The sequence below is a fragment of the Parasteatoda tepidariorum genome, chromosome 4, assembly GCF_982258835.1.
Source record: "Parasteatoda tepidariorum strain Cologne lab strain chromosome 4, Ptep-v5.0, whole genome shotgun sequence".
NCBI lineage: Eukaryota > Metazoa > Arthropoda > Arachnida > Araneae > Theridiidae > Parasteatoda > Parasteatoda tepidariorum.
The window spans coordinates 42,548,159-42,566,878 of record NC_141758.1 but is presented as its reverse complement, the minus strand read 5'-3'; the positions used below and the strand labels follow the sequence as shown (position 1 = coordinate 42,566,878).

At 27.1% G+C, this 18,720-nt stretch overlaps 1 protein-coding gene across 21 annotated transcripts in view; it reads left to right on the top strand.

The window, feature by feature from the left end:
- Positions 1–18,209, top strand: part of LOC107436679 (RNA-binding protein Musashi homolog Rbp6) — a 480,532-nt gene extending 462,323 nt beyond the window's left edge. For 4 of the 21 annotated variants that reach the window (XM_043040906.2, XM_087161008.1, XM_087161007.1 and 1 more), the window contains exons 12-14: positions 9,167–9,229; positions 10,114–10,295; positions 17,403–18,209. In XM_043040906.2, coding sequence (XP_042896840.1) covers positions 9,167–9,229; positions 10,114–10,295; positions 17,403–17,549 — 392 coding nt within the window. In that variant the 3' untranslated portion in view covers positions 17,550–18,209. Of the gene's footprint in view, positions 1–9,166; positions 9,230–10,113; positions 10,296–14,267; positions 14,348–17,402 lie in introns of all 21 variants that reach the window. The other 17 variants (XM_071182217.1, XM_043040911.3, XM_087161011.1 and 14 more) reach the window with 10 other exon arrangements.
- Positions 18,210–18,720: the final 511 nt, after the last annotated feature.

The following is an 18,720-nucleotide window of genomic DNA, read 5'->3' as shown; positions in this document are numbered from 1 at the left end:
ACTGCGTTTGTGCCATCCATTGTTGCTTAAAAAAATAATAATAATAATAAGCTGTGTGCTTTATTTTTTATCTCCTTCGAAGAAATGTGTAATGTTTCTTTTCCCTGCCATTTCCTTATCGTTATGATCATGTGATATAAATTAAAATAATATTACAAGGAAATTGTTTTCTTCAAAGCACTATGTTTTTTATATGCCAATTATGCCCTCCATTTACATTCTTTTAATATTATTGTAAATTTAAGCTCGCGAGAGGTGATGCTTTTTATTTGTTTCAGTTTTAAGTTTTTTTTTAATTTACAAGTTATTTTAATTTTAGTTTTTTTAAAATTAACAAGTTATTTTAGTTTTTTTAATTTACAAGCTTTTGATTATTTTAGTTTTGCAATTATTTTCATGAATTTTAATTCTACAGAGAGGAAAAACTCTGGTACTGTATAGTAATGATACTTTTGTTTAAAAAAATCTGGTTAATAAGACCGCAATATTCTGTATTTAATCCATTCTTTTGGTAATTTTTATGTTCATATGATAACGTTTTTCTGATATTCAAAATTATTCTGATTTTCAAAATTAAAATCCTTTTTACCCCACATTTTGTAAAGATATAAAACTGAAGAGTAAATTTAAGTGAATAAATGGTTTTAAGAATAAATGGTTTTCTGAATAAATGGTTTTAATAAAGGTATCATGATAAAATTACCAAATTTTATCACATACTATTAAACCATATTTTATTGTTAATTTTACCAAAATCACCAACAAAGCGCTTCGATAAAAATTACCGAACTTTATGCTGTTCTCATAGAACCCGAAACACGGTAAATTTTACCATATTGTGGTACTTTTGACCATACTTTTTTTAGTGCATGGTTTTTTTTACAATTAATTACTCTAATTTTAAAGTTATTATTTCATTTACGTTACATTGTTTTTTTTTTCTTCTTATATATCGTCTGTTAGATAGATATAATTTGTTTCTTAGATCTGTTTGATATTCATTAACTATTAGTTATATGTATTATTATTTATTCGTATTAAGAAAAACGTATTGCTTTCAGCAATGAGCATACCATGAATAAATTTAAATTCAAAAATGCTAGTCATTAATTGTGTAGTTAAAAAACAAATAAAATCTTGAATCATGAAATTAGTTTTGAAGGACTTTTAGCTAGTCAGAGATAATTTATCAAAGTTTTGTCAATATTTCTAAATATATTATGAAATGTTATTAGGTTAAATGTAAATAGTTTACTTCTAATTTCGTATTGAGGTTAAGTATTTTATTTACGTTCAGAAAATATCCAACCTATTGTCCTAAATATATTAAAATATTTATGTGACATTCTGGACTAACTTGATCTGTCTCATCTATGCCGTTAGTCTGTCTTAACTTAAAAATGGAACTAATAAATATCGCTAAGACATTGTAAACTTGGTATGATTTGCAATTTTTATTAATTATTTAGATTTTTTTAAATTGAAGAGCATTTAAATGCATTTGACCATTTTTATTTTAAATTTTACATTCGATTTTCATTCTATCCTTTAATTAAATATTTCAATTATTATTTAAATTTTAAGTGTCTCGTCTCAATATTTGGTTAAATAATAGAAAATAAAAAAAAAATTTACTCATTCTTTTCCCAAAATTAAACACACTTATAAAGCTTATTATTTTTATAAAGCGAACTTGATCGACTGATTCATCACACCCAATAAATTTAAACTTTTTATATTTAGAGCTTATTAGTTTTTCTAAATGACTTTTTTTTTCTTTTTGGTTGAAATACGTTGTTTTTAAGAAGCATCACCTCTATATCGGAATCTTTGATGTAACAAAGTTAATTAATAAAATCCACTGTTAACTTAGTATAATTCACAGTTTTTTATTATTTTTGAAAATTACTAACAAATAAATTTTCCTATAAAATAAGTTATATAAATGAAATAACCTTTAACAAATGTCATTAATTTTTTTTTTATTCCAAAAAAATTCAATCGTTGTGTTGTATTCCAATTAAATAATCATTCCTATTTATTAAAATTTTCATTAGCGTTTCGTAGTTTTATGTTAACTTCTGAGTGCCCTAGATTGATGGTTTCAGAAAATTTATATATAAAAAAAATAAGTAAGGTTAAAAGATCGATTAAGGTTAAAAAGTAGATCTCGCAGCAAATTCATGCCACAGAGCATAATTTTTTTTTTACCAGAGTTTTTTTATTTTGTTTCAAAAAATTCCGGATAGATGCCGCTACCATTCCCTTCTAAGGTGCTTCCCGCTTTGTTTGCTAATTTCATCCTCAACTTACGACTGATTGTAGCTAATGTGGGACGTATTGAAAACTACGAAAATGTGATTTTCATTTAAGAAATATTTCAAAGCATTTTGATGTAATTTTTAATTTTTTTTATTTTTATTTATATGTCTTTCTGTAGTGCCATCTTTTGGGAACTTTTTGAACTAAAATCTAAAAAAAACTTTAAAAGTAAAAATATATACCCCGTTATAAAATTTTGGAAACCATTAGTCAATTTAGGCATCTTTAAAATCCCTTCATACTAAGGAAATGAATTTTTTAACTTTTGTCGCATCAACATTTCTGATATTTTCGTTGAACTGTCCTCAATAGTGTACAAATACTCAAAGATATGCTGTTTCTATACTATTTTTCCAAACTAATATTGTTAGTTTTGAAGAATTCAACTAATAAGTTGCGCCATTCCAATCCATGCCATCTTGTTATGCTTGTTATGCCTAACACTCAATTTGTATTATTTTGTTGGAATTGATAACTATTTACATATATCTCTCTATTTATACAATCATATGCGTTTCATTCTCTTTTACACAACTATTATTTTTATTTTCAAGTATTTTTTTTTTCATTATGTTTAACCACTGCACAATTATTGTTTGATGCGGCTTGTTTGCCCGCTGGTGTTGCTGTTTGTTTGCTGTTCAACTTTTTCGTTAAAAATGTTCCTTTTTTTTCTAACCGTGATTTTGTGCTGAATAAATACATGTTGTTATTGGCTGTGTTTAAATAAATTATTCTTTCAAATCGGAAAGAAAAGTAAATTTATTTCTAAAATTTATTTTTAATGTGCGATGCATGTTTCAAAATAAATATTTAATCAATTCATAAATCATTTTTTCTTAGGCTATTATTTAATGTTAAAACTAGTTTGAAATTTTGGTAACTAGTGTTTCGCTTTTAATGTAATTTATTGTATCTTTTAGCAAAATATTTAGTCACATTTGTCAAATAATCAAGATTTACCTTGATAACATATTGTTTCCCTTTAAAGACTCATTTGTTTCCTCTTATTTGCTAATTTAGCATGGCTTTTAATAATAGATAAATAAACCCTAGAAACTGAAACGGTAAGATATTACTTCAATAAAAATTTCATTCGCTTTAATTATTTCCTTAAGCGAAAATTATTTCCACCACAGTCACATAAGCTCATATTGATGCCCTGGAACTTTGTTTTAATCATATAAATGCTGATTTCCTCATTACAAAATTAGTTTCACCACCTCTCCATAGTGCGTGGAAATGCATTTTACTCTGATTTTCTTCTCTGGTCCTCTGTGGTTTTTCTTGTTATATTTTTGATCTTTTTTTGCTCTTTCGGCTACTTTGGTATTTCTAGTTCCTTTATTTTTACAATTTTCGTGAGCAGCTTAACGTTTTATAGTATTGAAAGTCGGGCTAATCTTGAAAATAGGTGCCTGTTTTCGGGCGCTTGGAATATGTTGACTGTTATTTTTTACTTAAATGTTTTGGAAGCAAATGAAGTTTTTAATCAAGTAATAATTTTTTATAGTTTTTTATTACATGCCATTCTAATTAAGATATCAAAATAAATACTTCATACAGATATTTCTCTTTTATTTAAAATGCTCCTCTTTCTATTATTTTTTTTTCAAAATAGACAAACATTTGTTAAGGTTTTAAATGGTTCAGTTTTTGAGATTTGCTAAAAATTATTTTAGTCTTAAAATTTATTCCTAATTCTTTAATCTGAAATATTTTCCACTTTAAACGATGAATAATTAAAAATTTTAAGCTATTTGTCCACTCGAAAATACTGATGAAGGGATTTTTAATATAATATAGTTTATACATTTTAAGAATATTTTAAGGTTCAACGTATAATTTTTAAATACGGAAACAATACCAAATGAAGTTCTCCCCAAAATGGAATTTTAAAATTCTACCTCTTAAATTTGATTTGTTGTTTTAGTGTTGATGAGTTTTTTTTCTTGAACTTTTTCGATAGATTATTCTTATTATTAAACAAAATTGTTTGGTGTATAATTCTTACCAAAATGTTAAAAAATATAGTAAATTTGTTGAAAATAAGAAACTGAAAATTTCCTTCAAGAAGTTAATATTGACCTCCCCTACTGAAATATTTATTTTGAAGTGTGCACTGCACATGCTATTCAATTTCTTAACGTCATATTCACTCGTAAATCATTCTTTAGTTTTCATTTAATTTTAATAATTATTTAAATTTTATATTTATTTTGCCAATAAGTTAGTTCAAAATACCTTATTTTTTAGTAAGATTTATACATTTCTGGTAAAAAGTCTACTTCAACTTATCACATTACTAAAAATGAACATTTTCGACACTATAATATTACACTTAGAGTCTTTTAATATTCAAATACGTATATTATCAAGTTATTCTCACTCTGTATAGAAACTTTCAAAATTTACTTTGTAAAAGTCTTTTATAAATGCGTGAAGTAAAAACAGCTATACAAAAAACTAAATTTGCAATATTTTATCGTTTTTTTATTAATGGTATTGCGAATTTTGCAAGCCTTTTGAAAACAAAATTGAATTTAAAAAAAAGTAAAAATATATATATATATATATATATATATATATATATATATATATATATATATATATATATATATATATATATATATATATATATATATATATATATATATATATATATATATATATATATATATATATTGTACTTTAAGGTAAATAGTTTGATCCATCTGTACCCTTGTAAAAATGAACTTCTATTTTTTTTCTCAATATATACTAAATCTATTTTTCAAGCATTTTTATTTGAATCTTATATTTTTTTAAAGAAAAATACTTTAACTATATCCTTAAAACTCATTAAAAATTTAGAAAGTAAGAACTTTAGTAAAAAAAAAAAGACTCTTACAATTAAACAACTAAAAGCTTAAAAAATTCGCCTTGTTAAAATTTGAAATCTCTTAAACATACAGAACAAGAAAACAAAAAACACTTATTGAATATTATTTTAATATTTTTTTAAAAGAAAAACAGGTTTAAATTAAGCTAGTAAATCTTTTATTTCATTTGGTTTTGGAAAAAGATATAACAAAGTACATAATTATTAAATATTTTTATTAAGTCATACAAAAACAAAAACACTTAAATCCAATTTCACCACATTCACTGGCTTTGTAAAAAAAAAACTGTATTAACATTTTTTCATTACAGTATTGAAGACTTAGTTGAATTTAGAACAGATAGTAGAGTATGTGAAATAGTCTTGTACTGGAAAGACATGATTGTATGAAATAAAGTAGCGATTTAAAATGTTGATTTCTTGTATGTGAATGCCCTAAAGTAGAAATTTGTAGCGCTGTTAAAATCTTTCATGAATTAAACTCTCTTTCAATATTGTCTATCTTCTGTAGATTTTGTAGTATTGATTCTGTAGATTTTGTAGTTTAGATACTCATTTTACATCATCCATTGTATAATATTGTACTCTGTAGACTAGTTACTCATTCTATATCTCCAATATATGATACTGTACACACTACTTTGCATGTTTTTCTCAATATTAGTTAATTTTGAGCATTTGAAAGATTTTTTGAGACGTGACAATAAAAGCAAATTTTTAATAGTAATATAATGCAATAAAATGCGTTGAAAAATGGAAGAAAGACTTATATTTGAATATTATTTAGTAGTTGTAAGAAAATTATTTTAGAATTATTCCAACTCGAATTAATTATTCCTACTCGAGTAGGAATATTATTAAAATTTATCTGGTAAAACATTATAATCAATATAAATAAATACTTTTTTCGTGAAAGCCTTGTTTTTGATAGAGCAAATGATTTTGATTTATTATATTACTAATTTTAAAAAAAATAAATATCTATTTTCTAAGAGCGCAGAAAGAAACTTGTATAAAAAAGCTAAGTTTAAAAAATAATAAATAACTACTTTGCCTCGCTTCTAAAGTTGTTTTTAATCCGGATATTTTTTGCCGTTTTAGTTTAAAAAACAAACAATTTATATAGTTATTTTTTAACTAAATCCACAGGTATTATTTTTGTTATTTCTCTTGCATTCTATTTCTTTCAAAAGTTATAAATAGTTTTTTGTTTGATTTTAACATCCTTATATTCAATGATCCTTAGTGCTCAGGGACCTATATTTTTGTTGAAAAGAGACCCAAATTCATAAAAAGGAAACAAAATTTCTGGGTCCTTTTTTCTTTAACTAAAAGCGTGTCTTGGTTTAAAATGTGAAGCCTCTACCTCTTCATTTGTTAATATTCAAGTTCATATTCTAATCTTTTGATTAATAAAAAAAATTTCAAAATAAGAAAAAGAGGTTATTATTTGAGCTATCAAATTTTTTAATTGGGTTTAAACAAGGAAAAGCAAGGATGTAATTTAATACCCAGAACTATTCTCATTTTTTCCTTCAGCTATTCATAAAGAAAAAACAAGAATTGTTTTACACAGTTAAAGTTAGGTTATAATTTTACTTGCATAAATCTATGGGTGCGCTAAATTTTTATTGCGTGTTCTAGTGGAGACGCGTCATAACTTATTTTGTGCCTCCCCTTAACGGTTTTAAAGGCGCATTTGACGCGCTATAGCGTGTAAGTGGAGTCACTGAATATTTTGCAAGCTTCATACTTCAGGCTTCAAACTTTAAAAAATGCTACTTTTATTTTTAAATAGTAATAAACTTTATTGCATTTTGAAAAGTTGTAAATATTAGTAACTTCCTACTATATTTCACTAGGTTTAGTTCTGCACCTTTGCACGTAATCACTGTGCAATACCTTTAGTTATAGATTCCTTTAAGGTTTGAAACTATCAAATGTACTACCATATAGATATAAAATCTGCACTGTTCTTTCCAAAACAATCAACTAGTTGGAAACATTGCATGAGTATGGTATATCTTATTAAATAAAGTATTCAATACTGTGTGTTTTATTGATATTATTTAATATCAGTATTTGTATTTTGTAAAATATTATATATTAATTGAAAATTATATTAATCAATTATAGTTTTGTTTTGATTTAACAGAATGCGGCGTAAAATTTATCAATTGAGCTGTTCGAAGTAGTTTAATAAATTATGAAACTTCCTTTTTAAAAATTAATCTCTTTTTTGTGGAATATAGATGCAGTAAAATATACATATAATAAATAATATGGATTAAATTATTCTTATTGACTATCATTATTACTGTAATTTAAACTAGTTTTTAAATGTATGAGGAAATATTTGATCTAAATTTCATTACACGTTTTAATTTAATTTTCTATTAATAGAAACATTTTTACCAGAAAACGCTTTTTAAGGAATATTTAGTCACTAAATGCATAAAAATATCTTATTAAATGTGAATATTACACTGAATCAGTACATGAATATTTCACAAAAATCACACTTAACAAAGGCTTTTTTTTTAAAGTTGATATTGACTTCTTACTAAATTGCATTTTTCTGTATTAAATCTTCTTACTAAAGTGCATTTTGCTAGATTTTATCTAATAAGTATCAAATTATACACTAAACTTTTTATTCATTTCTAAAATCATAACAAATCATTCGATATGAATTGTATCGTATTGAATATATGTATTACTTTAAAAAAATATTTAGAATAGAAATAAGTTTTTAAATCGCTATACAAAAATAAATATCTTTATAAATTCTTTCAAATGCTCAAAATGTAGTCTATCTTATTTCATTCTATAATTGAACTACTCGTACGTGTATTGTTCTAAATTAGTTTCGTCATAACATAGTCTTTTGCGTTGAATTAAATTTTATCTAATGCTTAGTAGTCTGTGTGTTGTTGTATTGATAAAAGTAGTTGTGTTTGTCGTTGTAAACATATTGTCCAAGTCATCAATTTCTAATTTTATACTCTGTAGTACATTTTCTCTGTAGTCTTGTAAGTAGTAGCCACATAGTACCAAAGAAGACCTATATAGTCTCATTTCTTATAGAAACATTCAGACCTAAATAGGCCCAGTATACAATAGAACCTTTTACTTCTGATAGCCTTACTTCTAATTTTTATCCAACTTATATCTTTATCAAATTATACCAATGATTTTAGTTTCAAAATAGACTCTCAAAAATCTATAGGAAGGTTATTCTATTCTAATATCACTGTAGTTCCCCATGTAGTATATATCTCCTTTTAGTATCCCATTGTAGATAGTTAGTTGTAGTTAAAAAAAAATCATTCTTGCGAGCTTTATAACTCTTTGGATTATATAAGAGGTAAGAATAATTTGGAGTTAGTAAAAAATTGAAAAAAAATTGTTTTTGTTAAATATTTTTACGCAAAGAATTTTGTAAAATTTCAAACGATATTTTAATATTAGGATTGTTTTAGATTATATAGTTTTCAAACATTTTATTCTTAAGTTCTTTAAACTCTATTTGAATAATTCAAAATTTAATTTAACTGTTTAAGGTTTGGAAAATAAATTATGTGTTCCAATAATATACCTTTCTCCTGCAGTTTTTATTTTCTTTCTTTATTTTTTTTCCAAATTAGGCTTATTAACGTATTTGCATTTTATGAAGAGCTAAATTTCTGGATGCTTTAAATGTATCCTTTTTTGTTACACGTTTTGTGTTATGCGTTTAGATTTTCTAAAAAATATATTATTTTGAGGACAAAAATGTTGCATAGTTATTGTTTTCCGGATGCCATATTTTAACTTACTAAATGCATATTATTTTTAACTACAACCCAGTTTCGTTTACCAAAATTGTCTTTAGCATGTTTTATTGTATTGTGAAATTCCTGTGACTTACCCTGCCAGATGACTAACAGAGCTTTATTATCTTTTCCCTTTGCCTGCTTATAGTGGAGCTGAATGGTCAGCAGACGTCACCCCCACTACTAACTCAAGCTCTTTCAGGTAACATTGGTTGGTGTGACTTCATATTGTTTAGTAGTTTTAGTAGTAGGTCATTTTTTCAATTCTCTGAATAAATTTGACACTACTGTAGTTTAAAATAATTTCAAACTCTTCGTGTTTTATAATATATCATCATATATAGTTTTGAAGGGGAAATTTGTTGTGTATTTTTTTTTAAACATCCCACATAGGATGTCTAGTTGTATAATTACATACTTTAATATTACATAATTTTGAAATACTTAAGAATAAATACAAGTCTAATGCGTATTTTTTTTTTAAAAAAAGACACCAAAATTTTGTCTAGTAGTTGTATAATTACATACTTTAATGTTAAACACTTTTGAAATATTTTAAGCGTACAAGTCTGTTGCGTATTTTTTTATAAACATATTACAAATGTTCTCTAGTAGTTGTATAATCACATATTTAAATATTGCATAATTTTGAAATATGTAAGAGAATATGTTTTGAATATGTAGAATAATGCAAGTTTTTCCAGAATTTTGTGTAACGTTTAATAGGTAATTCATGCCAATTGGTTTGTTATGAATCTAACCTATGCAATATTTAAAATAGCGTGTTATATTTTAATGCTCAATTCCATTTTGACTTTTCTTGATAAAAGCTACGTTAAGTTATATCACTATGTTTAGTTGCTGGTTAAGTTAAAACCCTGAATTTTTTACAATGTACTCTGATTCTGGTATAACCACAATTACTTGACCTTTAGCCTTTTGCTTAGGGATTGTGCAATAAGTGTACCAAAAGGGCTTCATCATACTGAGCGCTGTTAGCAAAAGTCTATTAATATTTCTTGAAAAACTAACAATTTCTTTATTTGGATTAGTTTTACTTATACAATCTTATGAATCTTGTTTATGATTTTTCAGTAATTAACAATTACGGGCCTCAGAGTTTTGCGCAACCTACATCTCCTGCTAACAGTCGTGGCTTTCCAGCTACCAATAGTCCTGGACCCATCGACCTCTACACTTCTGGTCAAGATAGTGTTGGCTATGTGCAGGCCACCAGCCCCCAACCCACGGGCTTCCCACCTATTGCTGTAAGTAGGGTGAGTACTTGACTTCGCCTTAATACTAGGTGAATAGCTAATAGAGGTAGTAACTGGTACTTTAAAATTTATATATTCTGTTGTTATACACTAGAAATCAATATGTATTAAAAATAGCTGTTCCAAAATAACAGATACTTTTCTAGTCTGAAATGAAACAGAAGAAAATAACCAAATCATGCAACAATGTTTTTATTGTGTGAATGAAAGGTAGCAGATAAGTCGATTGTAGTTTTGGTGGATTTGTTTGAAATCAGAAACAGAAAATATTTTATCAATAGCATAATACAAAGTTTAGAAATTCATTTATTTTAATTTTTTTTAAATTAAAATGTTAATTTTTATTCTGCTCAGACAGAGATTAAGATCAATTTAAATAAGAAAAAAGAGAAAAACTATGTTATTTAAATTGCAAATGTATATGTTAAAATGCATATATTTTCATTGCTTTTAGCTCACCTTTGAACAAACATGTTTGTTAGTTTCTGATATCTACACTGGCGTACTACTGTAACAGATTTACAATACTATTGCTTGCAACATTACCCATCTCTTGTGAAAGGGTTGAACTTTCGTCTTGAATGTCTTCGTTGCGATTTTTATACAGATTTTAAGAATATATTGCTTTTGTAAAAACTATTAAAAATATTTATTGAGCAATATTGTTAATTCTTCTTGATGATCTACAACAGTTATGCAAATTTTGTACCATTAGTTTATGAGTATAAATTTTCTGTTATTTAGAATCCTGGAACGATACATCGGTACATCAGTTAACCGAATCAATCTTGTAAACCTATGTTACTAGAAAATTATTGCAATTAATGACTGTATATTAATAATGACTTAATGTTCCCCATTAAGCAGTAATATAGTTGCCGATTTTGCAACAATACTACGTTCGCTAATTTGTCAGTCTATTTCTTCATTAGTAACCGCAAAATAAATATTTATCTTTCTTTAACTTGATAAAGTAAACTTGTTTGAAAAACGTACATTAGATAAGTGAGCTTGCACGAAAAACTTACTTTAGATGAGTGAACTTACTTGAAAAATTTTCTTTTGACTAGGTACTTGCTCAAAAAACTTATCTTTGACTAGGTATACCTCTGCATTTTGATTAAATTAATTGTGATATTAGCTAATACTTTCATATAGAAGTTCGGGATTTTCAAATTTTATTTTCATTTTAAAATTGTTGGGAATTCATTTTTTTATTAAATTGCACTTTTGTGTCTTTCTGAAAATGCTTCAGAACTTATATGGATGCCTAAAAAGATACCAAATCGGAATTATACGGTTGCATAACAAATGTTATTAACTTCCAAAGTAAATTAACAGCACATAATTGTTTATTTATGTAAATTAAGTTACATTCACCTAATATAGTATTATATTATATATACATATACATAATATGGAAACGTTAAATGTGCAAAGCATGCTAACAAAATGTTTTATCACATGCTAATAAAGCATTAAAATTATTGTGTCAAGTTTTGATGCATCTTGTAAAACATTTTATATGATCTAATTAAATATTTTGTATAGCATTTTACAAATGCGTACTAAAATTTTTTAAGTTTACTAACATAGGTGAAATTATTCAATTATCTTACAATCAATTTAAAGTAAATTTACGAAATTTTAATTTAGTTTCAAAATGTGTACTAATAAACCTAATGAGATATAAGAATCTATTTTTTCAACGAATTTAGAATCTCAATTTAAGGATTGAGTTCGTTTATGAGGAAGGTAATCAATTTAGCATGAATATGCTGAAAAATAACAATACATTAGAAAATTGTAAGCAGCAATTAACTAAGTTATGCATTTTAACTAAAATAAAGAGTAGCAAAATAATATTTTTTGCTACTTTGAAAAAAAAACGAATGTTTGTAACATTTATTTTTTAATGTATCTAAAACAAAACTATTTGCCAACAACTATTTTACAACATTTTATTAATTGTAAAAAATGTTTTTTTTAGTCGAAAATCGCATTGAAGAAATTTTCCCTCTTTAATACTCGGAGAAAATATTCCGATGAAACTACCGTGATTTTTTGTGTAATGACATTTCTGGTTTTTAAAAAAAACAACATAATTATGGAATTAATAGAAATCAAAATATACGGTGAAGTAAACGATTCATTTCGTAATTTTTCAGTTTATATGGTAAATGTCTACCTGAAAATCTGGTTTTTAATTACTCTTATTACCACACATTAATAAAGAAAATTGATAAGTAAATTTAACCAAATAAATGGTTTATGCGCCATGGCATAAGAGTTTCATGATAAAAATTACACATTTTTACTACATTTACCAAATTTTACACACATTATTAAACCATATTTATCTTTTTTTATTTTACCAAAGTCATTGCCAAAATATTTCGGTAAAAATTGCTAAGCTTTTTAGTATTCCCATAGAGCCAGAAACAATGTAAATTTTACCATATTCTGGTTATTTTGACCATATTATTCTCAGGCAAAACTTGTGTAATAAAGTATCGTGTTACCATAGCATTATTTGGTGTAATAAATCATCACATCAACCTTGTTTTATGCAATATTAATATTTTGTGTGAGTGCCGTTGTGCCTCAGTCGATAAAGTGTTCTTTTACGAATGGTTGGAATTCCAGTGATGACTGGTTGATCTAAATTCTGCTCTCAGCTCGCACCATCCGCAGTGTTCGCGTAAAATATCGTCAGTGGTTGACGCATCAAGAGTTAGAATCCCCTATTCGTCGGGATAACCGCGGGAGGTTTTCGTACTTTTCCACTCCATAATATAATGCAAATGCGGGTTGGTTTCATCAAACAATCCTCCGCAAAGACTAGTTTATCCAAATGCTTGATTCAAGAGTTCCTTTGTCTTCTGAGTTGGGTTCAAAATTACACGGCTACGGAGTTTAACATTATCGTAAACCCAAAAATGGGTTGGTTGTCCAACGCCACGGCGTGGGAAACTTGTATATATATTTTTTTATTTATTTCCGAGTCATTTCTAAAAATCTACTCTTTTATGTCGGCTAATTAAAATTATATTATTAAAAAAAATTAAATATGTCCTTGTCCTCTGCGTGGTTAACCCTCTCTTAAAAAAATAATCTTTAAAATGGTATCGAGTTAAAATTTTCAAATATAAATTGAATATCATGTTATCATGTCAGAAATTTGAGACGTTTTACAGTTCATTTTGACAAGAAAAACTTAACAAAATGAATTTTCTGGAAATATTCTCAAAGCAGATGAGACAAATTTTAAAAGAACTAATTTTACTCTTTCTAATAACCAAGTTAAGAACAGCTTTCAACAGTTTATTTCTTAATGTCCTAATGTTAATCTATGTACGCATTCTTAAATGGCATTTGTTAAATTTAAAGCTTCTTAGTTTCATTTTATTTTCGCATGGCTCTGTAAAAGTTTTCTGATGCATGTTAGATTCTTAATAAGTGATTGTCCTTATTCTGTAATATTTTACTTTCTCTTTAAAACAAACTAAAACCTTTTCATTTAATAGTTGTAAATTAAACATTATGAATTTTATTACATTCACAACGTGAATTTGACTGAAACTTACAATATGAGTTTGATTGAAACTTACAGTATGAATTTGATTGAAACTTACAGTATGAATTTGATTGAAACTTATAGTTTGGATTTCATTGAATGTAACAAAGTTAATATTTCTGAAGGTTGATTTATGATAGAAAACTAACTGCAATTTTTTTACACGTTTCAAAACTGAAACTGAAATCTAAAAATAAGAAAAAAATATTTAAATTATTACATTCAGATGAGTAGCACAATTATATTTATGCTGAAAAAAATTATGAACAAAATTTTTTTTATTGATTATTTAGTTGATCGTGATTTTTGTTAGTTGAAGGAAGTTTCAAAAAATTAAGTATTTATAAATTGTAATAACTCTGAGCTAAGTTAATAGTACTTTTATCAACCGCTAGGGGCCGCTGATTGCCGCAGCCTTCACAAATGGATATCACTGAAATATAATGTATACATCTGCCAAGAATTACAGTACACGGTAAGAACGTTTTCTTTGATATTTTGGCTCGAAAAAGCCAAATTACAATTTTCATGATTTCCATAAAATTTCAAAAACGAAACAATCTTACCAAATATTGTACTAAGTGTACAAATCGGTGCTAGGCAAAATTCTTAACCTTCAAGAAGAACATTCAATAAAGCATAAACTTTTGAGTTGAATCATTAACTAGTTTGAAAAAAAATTATTTATTTGTATGTTTTGCAGTATTTGGTAAGATTAGTATTTAGTTCTTATTTGTTGTACTATGTTCATTTCTGTTTCTATCATTTCCTAGTCCTTTCTGTAGTTTTGCTTTTATATTCTTCTCTGTAGTACTGCATTTCTTTGTACTTCTGTATTAATATAAATTGAAAAATAAAACTTAAGTCTTGCTTAATTAGAACATCTGCTTTGAGTTTTATTTCTGATAAATTATTATTACGCAATCGTAAAGTATTCAAAAAATCCCCGTTAAATTAGGATATGGAAAAAGGCGTTATAGTAAAAGAAAGGCTTTTTTTTTTAAAGTTTTTGCACCCCTAATTAGTGTCTTCTTTTAGTGAAACTCAGAAAATAAGTAATAAAAACTATCTTTGAACCTTTTCCACCAATGAAGTTAAATTGTTGTGACGAAAACAATAATGCGTAAATATTATTTAAAAAGTTAAACGTTCGTATTGTATAGTAAAATCCTTTTTTAGCTTAAAAATAATGTTTATTAATTTCCAAACTTTTTTTATGATTTAATTGGGATTTTTTTCTGATATTGCAAAAAATTTTGTTGATTTTTATGCATATTTTATTGTAAAAACATACTCATTTAAAATATTAATTTTTTACAATATAAATGATTTATTTTCAATTTAAATCTTTTAAAATGAACCTGTAAAGTTTCACGATGGAAATATAAAAATTGGAAAATATAAAATACGATTTTAGCCTGAGTTTATTTAATCGCTTATATTTTCTTAAATGAATAGATCACTTTTTTAAATTAAATTTCTTAAAATCTCGCAAAAACGTTTATTATAATTAAATTTGTAATACATCGCAATTTTACGAACAATGCTTTTATTATTTAATAGTGTACCTTTTTTTCAGCGAGAATGATACCTGCATGAATTATTAACTCAGTGTTCATTTTAGTGTATTATCGGTGTCTGCAGATCATCTACAAATCATCTATTAACAAAGCGTGAATTTTCATAAAAGAATGTGAAGAAATTTTTTTATTTTTTTAATTGTCTATAGAAACCTTTCTGAGTTTTCGAAAAATCGTTTTTTAATTCCGCTTTTCTCAGCTGTGGTTCCTTTGATTTTGATAGCTCGCTCGTTTAAATATTTATCTAATGTGTTTCAATGCAATTTTTAAGAAGTTAGACCCGAAAAATATTCCGTTGTGAGGAAATAAAATATTATATTTGACTATTGGATATTCAGAATTAAAAAGGAAAAAAAAAACTTTTTTTTAACGTAATCTTAAATTTTAAAAGGTGTATAATGTTGTTTTAATCTTAATGTTAATCTTAAATTTTAAGTGCCCTTATGCTCCTAAATTTAGGTTGAATGCTTTTCCTACACATAGGAAAGTAACTTGGATTGCCCATTTTCTAATGATATTAATAAGATGAGATTAGTAATTTTTTTTGTGGTCTCAAATTTCAGAGGTCCTGTACGATAACCCGTCGATGTTCTTAAATTAAATTAATAAAGTTTTTTTACCCTCACATCGCAATTTTAGGAATATTGTTCTATATGCCGTTTTAGCTCAGGGAGCAGAGTGTTTGCCTCCCGTTGAGGTAACCCATGTTCAAATTCCAGCTGTGACCGGTTGATACAAATTCTGCTCTCAGCTCTCATAGACCGAAGTGTTTACATAAAATATCCTCATGGATCAAAGTTCGAGTATTCTTGCCATCAGGCTAACCGTGAGAGGTTTTCGTGCTTTTACTCTCCATGTAACGCAAATATAGGTTAGTTCCATCAAGAAAGTTCCTCAGTGGTAGACGGATTAAGGGTTAGAGTCCCTTTTCCGCCTGGCTAACCGCTGGTGGTTCTCGTGGTCTTCCTCTCCATGCAACGCAAATGCGGGTTAGTTTCCACGAAAAGTCCTCCACGAAGGCGAATTTCTCCCAATGTTTGATCCAAGAGTTCCTTTGTCTTCTGGATCAGGTGCAAAATTACAAGGCTACAGAGTTGAACATTGGTAGTCAACTCAAAATTGGGTCGGTCGTTTAACAACGGTGATAAAAAAGGACCCTGTGCTGTGGCGCCAAATTTTAGTTTTTCCACGCGATAGCCCACCTACTATTGATGTACTTAAAATTTGGTAAGTTTTTTTTCTTTCGGTCCAAAATTTAAGAGATCATTAACCTTATCCCATGTTCCGGTGTTCTTTAAATTAAGTAAATAAAATGTTTTGTCCCAAAACGTTAGTAATCTTCTGCAATAGCACATCTACTTTGATAATCCTAAAATGAGGTTATTAAAAACTTTTTTGTAGCCCCAAATTTTATAGCCATCCTATACAATAATCAATATACAGTCTTAAATCTCATCCCCTGTTTGAGGAACAATATTTTATTTTGATTTTAAACTTAAATAATCTATTGCGAGGTTAAAAACGACCGTTTTTTTGTTATTACAGTTGGGAACCGATTATCCGGAACGATCGGGACCATCGCTATTCCGGATAACTGATTTTTCCGGTTTTCTGAATTGCTACAAAAAGCCGTTTTTTTATTGTTAAACCCAACTAAGAAAAAAAAAATTTTGGGAATAATCTTAAAAAGAAGAAAAAACGATGAAGTAATACACTAATGATTATTTCCAAAATGATTTTAAGGTAAACATCTTTCAAAAAAGAAAGAAAAATCCTGAAATCTTATGAGGAAAAAAAATTTTTTTTTTAAAAATTGTGGAAAAATTTATCGAATTTCGTTCCGGTTTTTTGGTTTTCCGGTTTTCTGATTTCCGGATAACGGGTTCTGTACTGTAGTAGTAATGTCAAATAATAATATTGCATATTACTATTATTATTATTATTTTTCAGATCGGAATGCGCTTTCACTCAGGTATGGAGGAAGAGGATAAACGAACTGTGTATGGACCGCCTTGCGTTCTGCAACAAGTGGCACCAGTTCTCGCTTCCCTTTCCTTGGATTTGGTGCCCGAAAGAGCGCACTTAATTTGTGGTTGAATTCTTCTTCTAACTCCTCCACCAAAGCATTCAACAAACACTGTTATAATTAATTAATTATTATTATTATTATCAATTTCTCTACTTACAAACCGGAAGACATTCATGTGTACGGATAACAAAAAAAAAACACAGATTTCGTTGGGTTTTTTTTTTCTTCTCTTTTTTGCTTTTGTTTTTTTTTTGTGTGTATTTTATATTGAGTTGTTTTTTCAAGTGGACAATATATAAAGGAAAAAAGAGCTGCTAAATGACTTATTAGGGGAATCTTTTATTTTTTACCTTTCCCCAACTGGCAACACTTATGAACAGACGAGAAAAATGCAGCTCGTTTTATTTTCTCCTCCCAACTACGTTCTTTACTATATTGTGTGCTTGTATGCTTCTAATTCAACTTACATAAATATATATATATTGACATTATATATACACCTTGACAAACTGCGGCATTTAACCTACCAAGAATCGCAATTCTCTATATTATATGAATAGCTTGACGTTGTAATTGTTAATCGTAATGTATTTCTGATTCCGCTTTTGGTTCAATGTGATGATATATTTAAACTTTTGACTGTTGATTCTCGGCTATCATTGTGTTTTCACTGCTAAAACCTTAAACGGACCCTCACCGACATCTACGCTTTCATTTTCAAAGAAAAATTCCGAAAAGGATTTAAGAAAAAAAAAACCAGAGGCCTTTCAGCGTTGCTCTTAACAACAACGAATTCCAACAGCACTTAATTAAAATGATTCTGCAACACGCTAGCACCTACATAGTCAAGCATATTTCAGTTCTCAATGCACTTTACTTACTATCTTTCTAAGCAATACAGCAATGTTCAACTATATTATACAATTTTGCTGATGTATAGCCAAACATTTAGTCAAGCACTTTTGTTGTGATTTGTTTGTTGTACTCTTCCGATTGCAGCCCACGTTATTTTGTATAAAAGGAGTCAAAAGCTGTAACGTTAGTTTTTATTAGAGAGATTTAGCGCATTCATCTAGCATTCCGCACATTTACGTACGTACAGTGCAGTTACTGCAGAACAACCTCGGTTTTCTGTAGAGCTTGCACAGAATATACGTATTACGAGATGCTCCATGGATATGCTAAATCTCTCTATTATTATTTTTTACAGAATTTTGCATATTAAAAAGTGGTATGTTT